The sequence below is a fragment of the Oncorhynchus tshawytscha genome, unplaced genomic scaffold (assembly GCF_018296145.1).
Source record: "Oncorhynchus tshawytscha isolate Ot180627B unplaced genomic scaffold, Otsh_v2.0 Un_contig_3847_pilon_pilon, whole genome shotgun sequence".
NCBI classification, from domain to species: domain Eukaryota; kingdom Metazoa; phylum Chordata; class Actinopteri; order Salmoniformes; family Salmonidae; genus Oncorhynchus; species Oncorhynchus tshawytscha.
Window position 1 is genome coordinate 54,276 of NW_024609697.1, and position 15,732 is coordinate 70,007.

At 41.2% G+C, this 15,732-nt stretch overlaps 1 protein-coding gene across 2 annotated transcripts; it reads right to left on the reverse strand.

Moving 5' to 3' along the window:
• Window positions 1–235: 235 nt before the first annotated feature.
• Window positions 236–9,804, reverse strand: LOC121845509 (membrane progestin receptor gamma-B-like). 2 transcript variants are annotated; one of them, XM_042317014.1, is made up of 8 exons: window positions 9,652–9,804; window positions 9,182–9,309; window positions 6,862–7,067; window positions 5,477–5,603; window positions 4,503–4,547; window positions 2,794–2,890; window positions 1,960–2,104; window positions 236–1,621 (listed from the first exon to the last, which is right to left on the reverse strand). In XM_042317014.1, the coding sequence occupies exons 1-8, from the start codon at window positions 9,703–9,705 to the stop codon at window positions 1,344–1,346; spliced, it is 1,080 nt and encodes a 359-aa protein (XP_042172948.1). In that variant the 5' UTR covers window positions 9,706–9,804; the 3' UTR covers window positions 236–1,343. The 2 variants fall into 2 exon arrangements, with proteins under 2 accessions (XP_042172948.1, XP_042172949.1); XM_042317015.1 differs by lacking the exon at window positions 4,503–4,547.
• Between the last annotated feature and the right edge of the window lie 5,928 nt (window positions 9,805–15,732).

Consider the following 15,732-nt stretch of genomic DNA (forward strand, 5'->3'; position numbering starts at 1 on the left):
TGATCCTCTAGCCGACATGTGATTAATGAAATAAGAAAAACAAAGTGAGCTCTTCTTCAAATGTACTACAATGAGAAAACAGTGTTTGGAGTTTGCTGTAGGCCTAGTTCATGTGTTGCATTCACAGGATGTTTTTACTCCCTAGTTTATTTCAAGGTAATACACAGACACCTTTTATTTATGAGAATTCACAATAAATAACATTTCAAAATATATGAACTAAAATGAGACAAGATTTACAGGAGCCAAAGAAAACGTTTAATGTGTAACGGAGAACTATGATGTCTTGGTGATGCTTTAAATAATACTGTACTTAACAGTTTACAGAAAAGATCTGACATGTATAATTTTATCTCTAAAAGGCAGCTTCACTTTAGTAGCTGACCATCATACATACTGTACACTTCATTAATAAGTTACTGTATCCTTCAGTGCTGATTTTAGTTTACAATTTACTACCAAAACCCTCTACTTAACAGCCCTTAGGCTACAGACTGTGGTCCTAAAATTGTTGATGTGTTTGTGGTACATATCCATTGTTTGTGTATAAAAATGATCAAGTGATAAATATATTTAGTATAAAAATAGTGTTTAAAAAGAAAAACTAAATTGAAGGAATATTGAAAATTCATCTTCATGTAACATTCAGTGGATTGATTCTTCATAAACAGTTTGTGACTTCCAACTGCTCCAGTCTCTTCCTGCTCCTCAGTGGATTGATTCTTCATATACAGTTTGACTTCCAACTGCTCCAGTCTCTTCCTGCTCCTCAGTGGATTGATTCTTCATATACAGTTTGACTTCCAACTGCTCCAGTCTCTTTCTGCTCCTCAGTAGCATTGGTAAATCAGCGAACAAAAGCAAGGCCTACGTGTTTAGTACTGTGTACTTGTCCTATAGTCAATGTAATACTACCAAAGATACCACTAACTCTGTCTGTCCCTCATTGCAGTATATATGGAGCTCTTGTTCAGCTACCAGTTTATTCATCCGTGTTGACAATGTGAAGAACAGTTCATTGCTCCTTCCACATTGTATCTTGTCAGGACTTCACCTCTGTCCAACACCAAGAAGCCATAGTGGTTCACTTCAGTTGTTCACCTCTTCTCCCAAGCCCACCCCCACCACAGTGTCCAGTTTAATCATAGTAATAGAATACAAATATATGCCATTTAGCAGACGCTCTTATCCAAAGTGACTTACATTCATGTTTGTATACATTTTTCTTGTGGGTGGCCCTGTGAATCAAATCCACAATCCTGGCATTACAGGCACCATGCTCCACCAACTGAACCATCCAGTTCCTACATCCCATATACATTGTCATTAGCATGTGGCTAGTGCTAGTGGTACTGGCAGCCCTTGGCTATTGGATGTGACTGTGTCTTCTCAGTGTGTTCTCCCCGGGTGGCTGACCAGAGCAGAGGCAGACTAAAGAGGAAGATGATGCCAAGGCTGAGGGTTACACTCAGCAGTGCCGCCCCCAGTGTGTTGGTGAAGGTGATGGGCAGAGAGTACGTGAGGAGCCACGGGCGTCGCGTCACCATGTCCTGCTCAATGGCCTCCATCTGGAAATGAGTGCCGATTATGCCGAACACATGGAACAGTTGGTGGCTGTGACCTGCAGAGGGTGCAAAAGGACTGTGGTTAAATACCTACAGTAGTATTGGTACAGGAGAGGTACGAAGCGGAACTCAATGAGGAGAACTGTAACTGGCCAGCAACAGAGGAACCGGCCTCCACAGCATAAGGGGGAAACAGGAAGGCACAGTGAGACCCAGAGGCAGTGATATAAAGAATACTATGTTGTTTTAATGCTACATATGTCGTACCACTAATGTCAAGCCAGTGTTGATCAGTATCCACTATTACCACAAGTCTTGCACAATACAGTGACAAATCATTCTGAAATTAATCAAACAAGCAGCCTTTCCAGATAGACCATGCACATGCACTGACCTATGTAGTCGAAGCTGCCGGGGGCCAGGCGCTCTGGTAGGTGTGTGGCGAAGAGGAATGCGGTCAAGAAGGCCAGGGCGATGTGGGTGTGGTGGAGAGCGTTGGTATCGTTGTCAGTGCAGCCCTCACCCACACACAAGTAGAGCTGTCAAAACACAGTAGAATGTATTATCCTCACGTCACGTGACAGGCTTCATCACAGTCATACTCCACATGGCTGTTGAACCAAGATAGCATGGTACAGGTGTAGGATATTAATTTGATCACCCGGTTGTTGCAGGACATTTCCTATACAGCAGGAAACACCAACTTGTAGTGTATTTGAGCTTTAAAAAATATTTTTAATTTACAGTTCAAAATTTCAGACTTGATTTGCCCCAACATAAAACGTATAAACCCATACAAAAATGTCCATGAATTATAATCTATAATTATAATCATCATTTCTGTTGCTGCAGGATTATTTTACTGCTGTGAGAAACTGGTCAAATTAAGATCCAATAGCTGTGCATACAGAATTTCAGAACTGTTCATAAATACTTAAACGTACACCTGCATTCCACTGACTTGACCATAATTATACCATTAACCAGACAACAAAGTGTACAGAGCTTGCTAGGTTTCAAAAGATATAGTCGTACAATAATCAGACAATACTAGCTTCAGCTCATTTTCATCCCTAGTCCCATGATCTGACTAAAAACGATAAAAACATCACATGAATCAAACATTGACACAGTACACTTCAATATGACAAACACTGTTCTATACTTTAACTTTTCCTCAGGCACAGAAGAAGTCTGTCACAGAGGGGTGAGAAATGTAATGACTCACCCTGTAGAAGAGAGGAATGTTGTCGAACAGGTAGGGTAATGCGAAAGCTAGAATGCGGAGAAATTTGCCAAACTTTGGGCTCTTACACTCTGAGAATCTGAAGGAAAAAAAAGTTATGGTTGTTTTATCAGTCATCACAATGAGCCAATTCCATGCACATTCGTTATACACTGCAAATAATTATGGATTTTAATTAATCAACGTATGCCATCTCTTTGTTCCCCATCTCTGTGCATTAAGGATAGATGAATAGAAGATGCTCTTAACAGCATCTAGGGATCAAAATATTGCATTACTGTTGCAAGGTTATTAAAATGATTAGAAACCCATTTCCCGTTATTGAATTTGGGAATAAACTGTAGCCTTTATGAACTTGCTCCCAAATAGACACTTTTTCAGTGCATTTTTGTATCTAGTATGAACTCATCTTGTTTAAATATTACACAGGACATTTTCCTGGTTTTATATTCCCGTCACAAATCACTTACAGTGCATTTGGAGAGTATTGAGACCAGTGGACTTCTTCCGTTTAAGAATGATGGAGGCCAGTGTTCTTGGGGACCTTCAATGCTGGAGAAATGTTTTGGTACCCTTCCCCAGATCTGTGCCTCGACACCATCCTGTCTCGGAGCTCTACGGACAATTCCTTCAACCTCATGGCTTGATTTTTGCTCTGACCTGCACTGTCAACTGTGGGACCTTAATAGACATGTGCTTTTCCACATCTTATCCAATCAATTGAATTTGCCACAGGCGGTCTTCAATCAAGTTGTGGAAACATCTCAAGGAGGATCAATGGAAACAGGATGCACACGAGCTCAATTTCTAGTCTAATAGCAAAAACGTTTTTTTTTTAAGGCTGTAAGGTAACAAATGTGGGAAAAGTCAAGGGGTCTGAATGCTTTCCGAATGCACGGCTTTAATTAAATTCACTCACTTGCTCTCCTTACCTTTCACACAATCATATAACTGCTGAGTCATTGTCAGATCAGATTAGCAAAATTGATTCTGTTTTTGTAGCTTTGAAACACATTCCAGTGTAAATGAAGCCAACTCCCTCTTCACATAAAGAACACGCGATCTGTTGCTAACTACTGTACATGTCTTCCCTCTCCTTACCACCTCTTCCAAATAAAACTGCACTTGATAGTCTATCTATGGAGTGACGAGGCCTACATGTTTTTTTGTTAGCTCACACCCACATAATTGAAAAGGGAGGTGCATAGTGCCACTAATATTTCAAGGGCAACTCCACCACTTTTCAACCTCATATTCATTATCTCCAGCACCAAACCAGTGTCTACATATGTGAAAATGGAAATCATGCATTTGATGTATTTGAAACCATTCCACCCATTCTGCTCCAGCCACTACCATGAGCCCATCCTCCCCAATTAAGGTGCCACCAACCTCCTGTGATAGACAGTGAGTTAGGTTAGCAGTAGCACACTGAGTTAGGTTAGCAGTAGCACACTGAGTTAGGTTAGCAGTAGCACACTGAGTTAGGTTAGCAGTAGCACACTGAGTTAGGTTAGCAGTAGCACACTGAGTTAGGTTAGCAGTAGCACACTGAGTTAGGTTAGCAGTAGCACACTGAGTTAGGTTAGCAGTAGCACACTGAGTTAGGTTAGCAGTAGCACACTGAGTTAGGTTAGCAGTAGCACAGCAGTTGACAGATAGCAAAAGAAAACGCATGACATGATGTTTACCTTTTTATGCTGTGATGGTTATATTGGATATATGGTAAACCAAGCCTTAGCAGAAAAGAGGAGGGAGAAGCATTGTGAGAATGCCATCAAGCAGAGAATACTCAGTAATAATTATGAAGAAAGGTAGCCAAACCAGTCAGTGTGCGTTTTAACAACAATGTGTAGGCTTAGTGTGCGATGACAAGCGAAGTCACAATAGCTGCTACACAGTGAAGCTAAACTGAGGTAAAAGACAGGTCCAATTTGCCACCTATCATGCGTGTTTCTACACCTGCATTGCTTGCTGTTTGGGGTTTTAGGCTGGGTTTCTGTACAGCACTTTGAGATATCAGCTGATGTAAGAAGGGATATATAAATACATTTGATTTGATGATATTTTGACAGAAAGGAACTGAAAGGAGCAGTTTCATTCCCCCAAATTAATTCATAACAGCAGTGTGTGTATCAAATCTACATGAAATGTACATTAAAATGTTTCATGTCAAATATGAGTCCACACAGTAGGATTTAGACTAAATGTGATTGTTTCTGGTTGGAGGAACATTGTTATTTTGTAATCTTATTAATTCACAACTCCCAAAGCTAGGAGTCAAGTTGTACAATCACATTCCTTTAAAACCCAGAGCTAATTATACAATATCCTCATTAGCACTATGAGATGCCTGCGATTGAGTGGTTGCTAAACAACAGGCAGGTTGACATTTATTGTCACCAGTCTTGTCCTGGAGGCAGAACTGAGCATTTTCCCCTTAGATAGGCCATATTGTAAACATTCATGAAAACAAACATTTGCTCTTTGGTTTTCATTTAAGGTTAGGTTTAGCAGTGTGGTTAAGGTTGGGGTTAAGGTTTAAAATCAGATTTGATGACTTTGTGGCTGTGCCAGCTAGTGACCACTCTGCAGAGCTGCCTCCAGAACGAGAAAAACACTAACCTGCAAACAACAGTGGCCTTCCAGTAGAAAGCTCTCTTACCTGGAGTAGCAGGCTAAGGCGGTACAGATGACAGTGTTTACCACAGCGATGGGGATATAGTACTGGTGGAACAAACTGTTCACCCACTTATCAGGAATCACGTAGGCAGAATATGTTATGGCAGAGCCTGGAGGGAATCAAATATGCATAACCATACATGCAGGAATATGCACAAATACATAAACATGTGTGTGCATACACAGGTACTGCAAACTATGTGTATATACCATAGACTATATCGGTGTATAATATACACACATACAGATGGAGGATCTTAATTTGATCACCCTGTTCCAGGGGATCTTTCCTACTGTTGCAAACTGGCTCAAATTAAGATCCTCCATGTGGGAACTCATGTGGGAAAGGCATTCATACGTGTGTATACAAAACACACACTGTCACCCTTCAGCATGCAGATGCTGGAAGAAGTGTAGGTTCCAATCTGAGGACTGGCTGGTCCAGGTCTCAGTATCCATGGTACATGTGCTTAAGCACATTCCTGGATGCATTTCCATAACTAATAACGCCCTTTGTATGGCAGGTTGGTGCTACACATGAGTTAGTTTGAGGGTATAGTTACCCTGACTGTACATGATGTCCTGTTCAAGACCTGCTACACACAAAGGGATTTTTAAAACTGGGTGCAGAGCTATATAAATGCAAACCATTATGCGTTGTTCCAGATCATCCCCTACTGCCACCCCTAGACACCTTTTGTAAGCCACTCCTAAATCCAAAAGGATTGAATGGATGGGCCAAATATGGTCATAGAGCCTGTGGTAGGCCAGGCAGTTGGTGCCATTTATCTTACACACATGCACTTCCATCAGATCTGTAAGGAGGCATTTTAACAAGCGACTAGGGGTTGATTTGGGATTGGGGAAACCACAGAATTAGATTAAATGAAACAGGCATAGATGTTTAATGTGATCAATCCAACACTCCAAATTGTACATTAAAAGTATGACTGGCCAGTGTACCCACCACAGAACATCCATTTGAATGAGACTACATTCCCTTCCTACCAGTGGAGGCTGCTGAGGGGAGGACAGCTCATAATAATGGCTGGAATGGAGCAAATGGAATGGCATCAAACAATGTTTACCATTCCACAGATTCCTCTCCAGCCATTACCACGAGCCCATCCTCCCCTATAAAGGTGCCACCAACCTCCTGTGCTTCCTACCCATTCTAACTCCATCAGGGTATCATACAAGGACTCTCAGTTAAAAGACCTGCAGGTTCAAAACTTTATACATTGACTAGATAGAATCCATACAATGCCGTTCCCTCTAGGAATACACCTGCATAACATAGTAGTCATGTCGCTAGGGGCAACAATGTTCTTTTGAAGCAAATTCCATTTCTATGACATGTCTACTCACCCAGGCTGTAGAGACTCAGAGCTCCGTAGTCGAAGAAGAAGCAGATGTGTCGTGCGCGTGTTGACATGGTGCTGAAGGTGTGGGCACAGCTAGAGGCCAGCGGGTACACACAGCACGACATCAGGAACACCAGGAGGGGCCATGTGAACGAGTCGCTCCACACGTCTCGCATCAGGACCACCGTCAGCAGCTTCCATAAGAAGTACCTGTCAGGACACACAGAGGGTTAGTTTGGCCCTGGAGGACGCGTTCCTTCAGGACTACCGTCAGCAGCTTCCATAAGAAGTACCTGTCAGGACACACAGAGGGTTAGTTTGGCCCTGGAGGACGCGTTCCTTCAGGACCACCGTCAGCAGCTTCCATAAGAAGTACCTGTCAGGACACACAGAGGGTTAGTTTGGCCCTGGATGACACGTTCCTTCAGGACCACCGTCAGCAGCTTCCATAAGAAGTACCTGTCAGGACACACAGAGGGTTAGTTTGGCCCTGGATGACACATTCCTTCAGGACCACCGTCAGCAGCTTCCATAAGAAGTACCTGTCAGGACACACAGAGGGTTAGTTTGGCCCTGGAGGACGCGTTCCTTCAGGACCACCGTCAGCAGCTTCCATAAGAAGTACCTGTCAGGACACACAGAGGTTAGTTTGGCCCTGGAGGACGCGTTCCTTCAGGACCACCGTCAGCAGCTTCCATAAGAAGTACCTGTCAGGACACACAGAGGGTTAGTTTGGCCCTGGATGACACGTTCCTTCAGGACCACCGTCAGCAGCTTCCATAAGAAGTACCTGTCAGGACACACAGAGGGTTAGTTTGGCCCTGGATGACACGTTCCTTCAGGACCAATTGTTTATCGGGGGAGCAATCCTTTAACAATTTTGTGGTACTTGTTTCAGCATTCAATCAGAATGCAAGTTAATTATGATTCTTCAAAATGAAATCATTATTTTGGATTGTTTGCCTAAACAGCACAGTGATAGCTTTAAAAAAAATTTTTTTTTTAAATCCCCTTTAACCAGCTTGGTCTTTTGTAAGATGAACGTATTCTCCAGTTCAGTCAACCACAGTGAGTTACTGTATCTACCACAAGGTTTTCCCTGGCCTGTACACAGTAGTTACAGAGGCAGCAGGCTGTGTTTCCATGTCTCTGCACACCTCATTAACAAATAAACCTTATTTGTGGTTTTCCCCATCGCTACACTGAGCTGTTCACTAATTGTGGCAACTCATTTGAGAGCTGTGAGAGGAGAGAGAAATAGAAAGGGGAGTCCTTGATCCTTGCAGTGCAGAGGCAAGTGTCTTAACGACTGTCATCAGGTAGACAGTCACATACACCATGCTACACTGCTAATCAACTACCACTTCCTGTGGAAGGCCTCAAGCCTGTGGAATATGGTTCAGCTGCTATTCAATAAAACCTGTTAATCACGTTTTCTGGTTTAGTCCAAATCCAAAGCAACATTGTTCCAGGGAATTGAGAGTGAGAGAGCATGTTTCAATATGCAGTTGCTTCTTTTCTGTCATTGAAAGACATTATGTTAATTGTTCGTACCCAAATGATAAAGATAACACTAAACATGAGAGAAAAGTTCAACTGTTTACTCTCGTCTCGGTCTGCATTGAATACTACAATGATCCTCAAAGAGATGTTATATAGGTTATTAAATAGTTTGAGAAGTCCCCCCCATCTCCTATTAACTCAAATTCACAGGATTACCTGACACACATTTAACTATACGGATCATTGTTTTTTGGGGATGAAGACTTTTTGAATAAAGAATCTAAGGAAAAGAGCTCAATTTGTTTTAATCAATGAAGGATGTTAAAGTTTTGAATTTAGTACAACTCTGTCTTAAGGACACATGCCACTGCTGTGACAGGACATTTTAGTTCTTACCCAGCACGTAAACATCTGATTCCACTAATGAACTAATAACCATTCAACCCTGAATTAGGTGTGTTAGTGCTGGGTAACACTTTATTTAGATAGTCCCAAGTAGATGGTTTGTAGATGTTCAATAACTGTAAACAAATGTCAATGTTTCTGTACAGCACTTTGTGACATCAGCTGATGTAAGAAGGGCTTTATAAATACGTTTGATTGAAATAACTATCCACTAACCCTAACCCTAACCATGATAATAAACCTAACCTAAGCCAAATTTAGCAAGCAATTGCTAAACAGATAGTTTGTTGATAGTATGACCATCTACAGAGCATCTTGTGTGGGACGATCCAAATAAAAAGTGTGACCAAAACATGTGCCCCTATGTGGCGTTCACAAGGAACCCCGTAAGTGTAACAGGCGTCGCTCGGCTATACCATGTGGGCAGGAAGTGTGTCCAGATATTGAGCGTTTCATTGGTCAGCTGGAAGAGGCTGAGGATGCAGTCAGTGGCTGAGCTGCGAGGGTGTCGGTAGCCTGAGATGATGCTGTCCTCATGGAACACCTAAACAAAACAAAACCCAGGGTTACTGCACAGTTGGCCAACACTCATTCACCACACAGTAGTAGGCTATATCTAGATACATATGGAGAGGAACCTGTTTACTATAAACCCAATGGTTATGATGTTGACATATTTCCCAGTGAAAGTAGGGGATTCTTGAGGGGAGTCACAATGATACATTCTTGACATGCTAAGTGTCAAGAATAAACACAAGACTCAAATTCCATGTCCACATGTTCAACTTCTGAATTAACTGGACTTAAATATAAAATATAACCTCGACTCTGAAAATAATATTGTAGGATTTGTCATTCTAAAACGTAGTGAAGTAAAGTAACTTACTTTTGGGACTTGGTGGATGGTGAAGACTCTGGGCAGTTTAATGAGGCTGAGCATGTTGTCTGAGAGGACTGTGGTGTTGACTTCACTTGCTGTATGAACTGAAGCCAGAGAGAGGGAGCATCTTTTCCTTTATAAGGTTGTTGCTATGTTGTTCTGTCGGTTCCTCCCTCCCACTCCCCACCCATCCAGAACATTCAGTACACCTGTTCCACTCCTCCTCTCTCTCCCTCCCTCTCGTCAGGCTCTGCACACCCCATCTAGTTTCACCCTAAGACAAAAAGGTGTTGAGCAGCTGAGTTCATGTTCACACACAGACATACAAAAATATTCACATTCTTCGAAAAAGCTGCCAAGGAAGAACACTTTTGAAAAGGGCAACAGAAGTCTTACCAAAAGTGTTCATACTTTGAAAGATAATGGTTTATGAGTTACAGAGTTTGTCTTTGAGAGCAGTTGGCCTATTGTTCTCTGAAGTAAAAACAATTAGTTAATGACTGATTACGGTAGCCTAACAATCACAAAGGGGAAAGAGCACAGCAGTACAGCGAGTTTAGCAGCTTTCACAGTGATATTTAGAGATTTCAACCCCTGCCTCGCCTCGCTTGTGTCTGCTTGGTACTCGTGAACTAGATCCATGGAATAAGTATCAGAAAAATATATATTGATCTGTCTATGTATGCAGCAAAGAAATGCATAACATTATTCTGTAAATCTACAATCCTCCTACTTGAACACAGTGGCTAAATTAAATATCTAGCTTCATCCTCGAGGACAAGATTTAGGTCCTACTGTAACATCAAAGGCAGACCAAATGATTTCCACAATATCTGGCAGTCCCACATCAGATTCATGTCAATAAGAAATAAGACACAAGACAACTCGTTTTTGTTTGTCTGATTGTATACATGGTTGTACCTGTTCTGATACTGTACAAGAGTGTATGCAAGTCATGGGGAAGAAATACAAAATAAAAACAGGTATTATTTAAGCCATTCATTGTATCTTTTTTTACCTGGACAAGACATTTATAAAAAGGTTTCGCAGGGAGGAATCTTGGTTCAACGACAAGGTAACAGTGACAAAAACAAGCACTACCTCAGTCTCCAAGGAACCAGCTGTTACTGACATTCATTGTCTTAAGAATCACTTTAGAATGGGTGGCCATTGGGTGGCCATTTTCCATTAAGAGACACCTAAGTGAAGATGTCTGGAGATTAGCAGTGAATTTAGCCTGGTCCCAGATCTGTTTGTGCTGTCTTTCCAACTCCTACAGATGTAGGATCTTAATTTGAGTCAGTTTGCTACAGGAGGAAAATAGTCCTGTAGCAACAGGAAATGTGAATTATTATGTGGATTATAATTAATGGACATTTTTGTCGGGGTTGATACATTTTTCATTAGAGCAAATCAAGTGACATTTTAAAGTGGAAATGATAAACTTTAGAATACTTTTAAAACCTTAAATACACTTCAAGTTTGCATTTCCTGCTCGGCAGGAAAATTCTCAGCAACAAAAAGATCAAATTAAGATCTGTATGGTCATTGGGTAACAGCACAAACAAATCTGGGACCAGGCTATATTGAACTCTGCCAAATATGCAAACTGAGTTTCAGTCACACCAGATAAAGGCTGCCAATGAATGAAGGGTGTAAGTGGCAGAAAGAAACATCTCTTTCACTCATTCCTTCCATGTTAGAAAGAGGCATGTACGCATGTGATCTGCCCACAGAACAGTGTCACACCCAGAGATGACTGAAAGCTTAAATCAACATTCTTCCATGTTAGAAAGAGTCATGTGATCTGCCCACAGAACAGTGTCACACCCAGAGATGACTGAAAGCTTAAATCAACATTCTTCCATGTTAGAAAGAGTCATGTGATCTGCCCACAGAACAGTGTCACACCCAGAGATGACTGAAAGCTTAAATCAACATTCTTCCATGTTAGAAAGAGTCATGTGATCTGCCCACAGAACAGTGTCACACCCAGAGATGACTGAAAGCTTAAATCAACATTCTTCCATGTTAGAAAGAGTCATGTGATCTGCCCACAGAACAGTGTCACACCCAGAGATGACTGAAAGCTTAAATCAACATTCTTCCATGTTAGAAAGAGTCATGTGATCTGCCCACAGAACAGTGTCACACCCAGAGATGACTGAAAGCTTAAATCAACATTCTTCCATGTTAGAAAGAGTCATGTGATCTGCCCACAGAACAGTGTCACACCCAGAGATGACTGAAAGCTTAAATCAACATTCTTCCATGTTAGAAAGAGTCATGTGATCTGCCCACAGAACAGTGTCACACCCAGAGATGACTGAAAGCTTAAATCAACATTCTTCCATGTTAGAAAGAGTCATGTGATCTGCCCACAGAACAGTGTCACACCCAGAGATGACTGAAAGCTTAAATCAACATTCTTCCATTGTTATGTTGTTCAAAATCTGAACACAAAGAATGAAAACATAATTCACTTTTGTTACAGACGTAGTAAGTGGAAACAGTGTCTGAACATTAAGTGTGGCCTTTTCTTAGTCATTTTCTGTCATGTGTAAATAAATGTTGTCTTTATTTTATTGCTTTGTTTGTTGGAATAGAGTTACAAATGATGTTGTATTGCTTTGACTGGACATTGCTAACTACTGTAGATCTAAGGTTTGGTTCACTTGAGGACAGTTAATCTCAAATCTCAGCAACTAGAACGTGTAAAAATTAACCAAGCGTGTAAACTGAGGAACAACTACATGGCTAGGCCTATATCAGCACAGACATGATGGTCCTACAGATCACAGAAGAGCCTGATCTTTTACCTGCAGTACCATTACAAATTAATGTCACATTTTATCTGAAGATACTCAACAATTTGATAGGGTTATGAGTAGGGTCAGGTTAAGTGAGGGTTGGGGTTAAGGGTCAGTGCATTGGAGGCTGTGGATGGGAGGAAGGCTCATAATAATAGATCACAGCCTCAAGCCTTCTTGGGTATGATGCTCAAGCTTGGCACAGCTGTATTTGGGGAGTTTATCCCATTCTTCTCTGCAGATTCTCTCAAGCTCTGTCAGGTTAGATGGGGAGAGTTGCTGCAAAGCTATTTTCAGGTCTATCCAGATATCTCCCCAGACCCGGCAGGTTAACCAACCAGTGACATGTCCCCAGACCCGGCAGGTTAACCAACCAGTGACATGTCCCCAGACCCGGCAGGTTAACCAACCAGAGTGACATGTCATTCCCAGGCCAATATGCAGGTTAACCAATACCAGTGACATGTCCCCAGACCCGGCAGGTTCATTCCAACCAGAGTGACATGTCCCCAGACCCGGCAGGTTAACTTGGTGATTGACCAGTGACATGTCCCCAGACCCGGCAGGTTCACTTGGTGATTGATTCAATATGCCAGAGTGACATGTCCCCAGACCCGATTGCAGGTTGATGACTTGGTGATTGATTCCAGTGACATGTCCCCAGACTTGGTGATTGATTCAATAGGTTAACCTTGGTGATTGATTCAATATGAGTGACATGTCCCCAGACCCGATTGATTCAGGTTGATGACTTGGTGATTGATTCCAGTGACATGTCCCCAGATTCAATATGCAGGATGACTTGGTGATTGATTCCTACCAGTGACTTGGTGATGTCCCCCAGACCCGGTGAGGTTCAATATGCCAGTTGAGTGACATGTCCCCAGACCCGATTGCAGGTTGATGACCAATATGCCAGTGACATGTCAATAGACCCGGCAGGTTGATTCCAACCAGAGTGACATGTCCCCAGACCCGGCAGGTTAACTTGGTGATTGATTCAATAACCAGTGACATGTCCCCAGACCCGGCAGGTTCAATATGCCAGTTGTGATGAGTGACATGTCCCCAGACCCGGCAGGTTATTCAATATGCCAGTGACATGATTCAATAGACCCGGCAGGTTGATTGATTCCAACCAGAGTGACATGATTCAATAGACCCGTTGTGAGGTTGAATATGCTAGTTGTGATGACCAATATGCTATTTGTGATGACATGTCCCCAGACTTGGTGATTGATTCAGGTTGATGACTTGGTGATTGATTCAATATGCCAGTGACATGTCCCCAGACCCGGCAGGTTCACCAACTGCTAGTTGTGATGACTTGGTGATTGATTCCCCAGTTGTGATGACAGGTTGATTCAATATGCCAGTTGTGATGACATGATTCCCCAGTTGTGGCAGTGATTGATTCAATACCAGTGATGACTTGGTGATTGATTCAATAGGCCTGTCAGGATTGATTCCACCAGTGACATGTCCCCAGTTGTGATGACTTGGTGATTGCTAGTTGTGATGACTTGGTGATTGATTCAATATGACTTACGTGATTGACTTGGTGATTGATTCAATATGCTAGTTGTGTGACTTGGTGATGATTCCCCAGTTGTGATGACTTGGTGATTGATTCACCTAGTTGTGATGACATGTCCCCAGTTGTGATGACTTGGTGATTGATTCAATATGCTATTGTGATGACATTGATTCCCCAGACTTGGTGATTGATTCAATATGCTAGTTGTGTGACATTGTCCCCAGACTTGGTGATTGATTCAATATGCTAGTTGTGATGACATGATTCCCCAGACCCGGCAGATTCATTCAATATGCTAGTTGTGATGACATGTCCTAGTTGTGATGATGACTTGGTGATTGATTCAATATGCTAGTTGTGATGACTTGGTGATTGATTCCCCATGACTTGGTGATTGATTCAATATGCTAGTTGTGATGACTTGTGATTAGATTCAAAGAGTTGGAAATTGATTCAATAGTAAAGATTGATTCAATAATGCTATGTGATGACTTGGTGATTGATTCAATATGATGACTTGTTGACTACAATATGCTAGTTGTGATGACATTGATTCAATATTTTACATCTTTCAATATAATGACTTGTGAATTCAAATGCATGTTGTGCATTCAATATGCTATTTGTGATGACTTGGTGATTGATTCAATTCAATATGATTCAATATTTGTGATGACTTGGTGATGCATTCAATATGCTATTTGTGATGACTTGGTGATTGATTCAATATGCTATTTGTGATGACTTGGTGATTGATTCAATATGCTATATTGTGATGACTTGGTGATTGATTCAATATGCTATTGTGTGATGATTCATTCAATATGCTTGTGATGATTGATTCAATATGCTATTTGTGATGACTTGGTGATTGATTCAATATGCTATTTGTGATGACTTGGTGATTGATTCAATATGCTATGCTTTGTGATGACTTGGTGATTGATTCAATATGCTATGTTGTGATGACTTGGTGATTGATTCAATATGCAATGATTGATTCAATATGCTAGTTGTGATGACTTGGTGATTGATTCAATATGCTGATGACTTGTGATTGATTCAATATGCTACTGTGATGACTTGATTGATTCAATATGCTAGTTGTGATGACTTGGTGATTGATTCAATATGCTAGTTGTGATGACTTGGTGATTGATTCAATATGCTAGTTGTGATGACTTGGACTTGATTGATTCAATATGCTAGTTGTGATGACTTGATTGATTCAATATGCTTGGTGACTTGATTCAATATGCTAGTTGTGATGACTTGGTGATTGATTCAATATGCTATTGATTCAATATGCTAGTTGTGATGACTTGTGATTGATTCACTTGACTTGGTGATTGATTCAATATGCTAGTTGTGATGACTTGTGATGACTTGGTGATTGATTCAATATGCTAGTTGTGATGACTTGGTGATTGATTCAATATGCTAGTTGTGATGACTTGGTGATTGATTCAATATGCTAGTTGTGATGACTTGGTGATTGATTCAATATGCTATGTTGTGATGACTTGGTGATTGATTCAATATGCTAGTTGTGATGACTTGGTGATTGATTCAATATGCTATGACTTGTGATGACTTGTGATGATTGATTCAATATGATTGATTCAATATGTTGTGATGACTTGGTGATTGATTCAATATGCTAGATTGATTCAATTGTGATGACTTGGTGATTGATTCAATATGCTAGTTGTGATGACTTGGTGATTGATTCAATATGCT

Coding starts and splice junctions, on each gene's coding strand:
- LOC121845509 (XM_042317014.1), bottom strand. CDS start 9,705: ATGCTCAGCCTCATTAAACTGCCCAGAGTCTTCACCATCCACCAAGTC. Junction 9,310..9,651: donor CCATCCACCAAGTCCCAAAA/GTAAGTTACTTT, acceptor TGTTTTGTTTAG/GTGTTCCATGAGGACAGCAT. Junction 5,604..6,861: donor TCTGAGTCTCTACAGCCTGG/GTGAGTAGACAT, acceptor GATTCCCTCCAG/GCTCTGCCATAACATATTCT.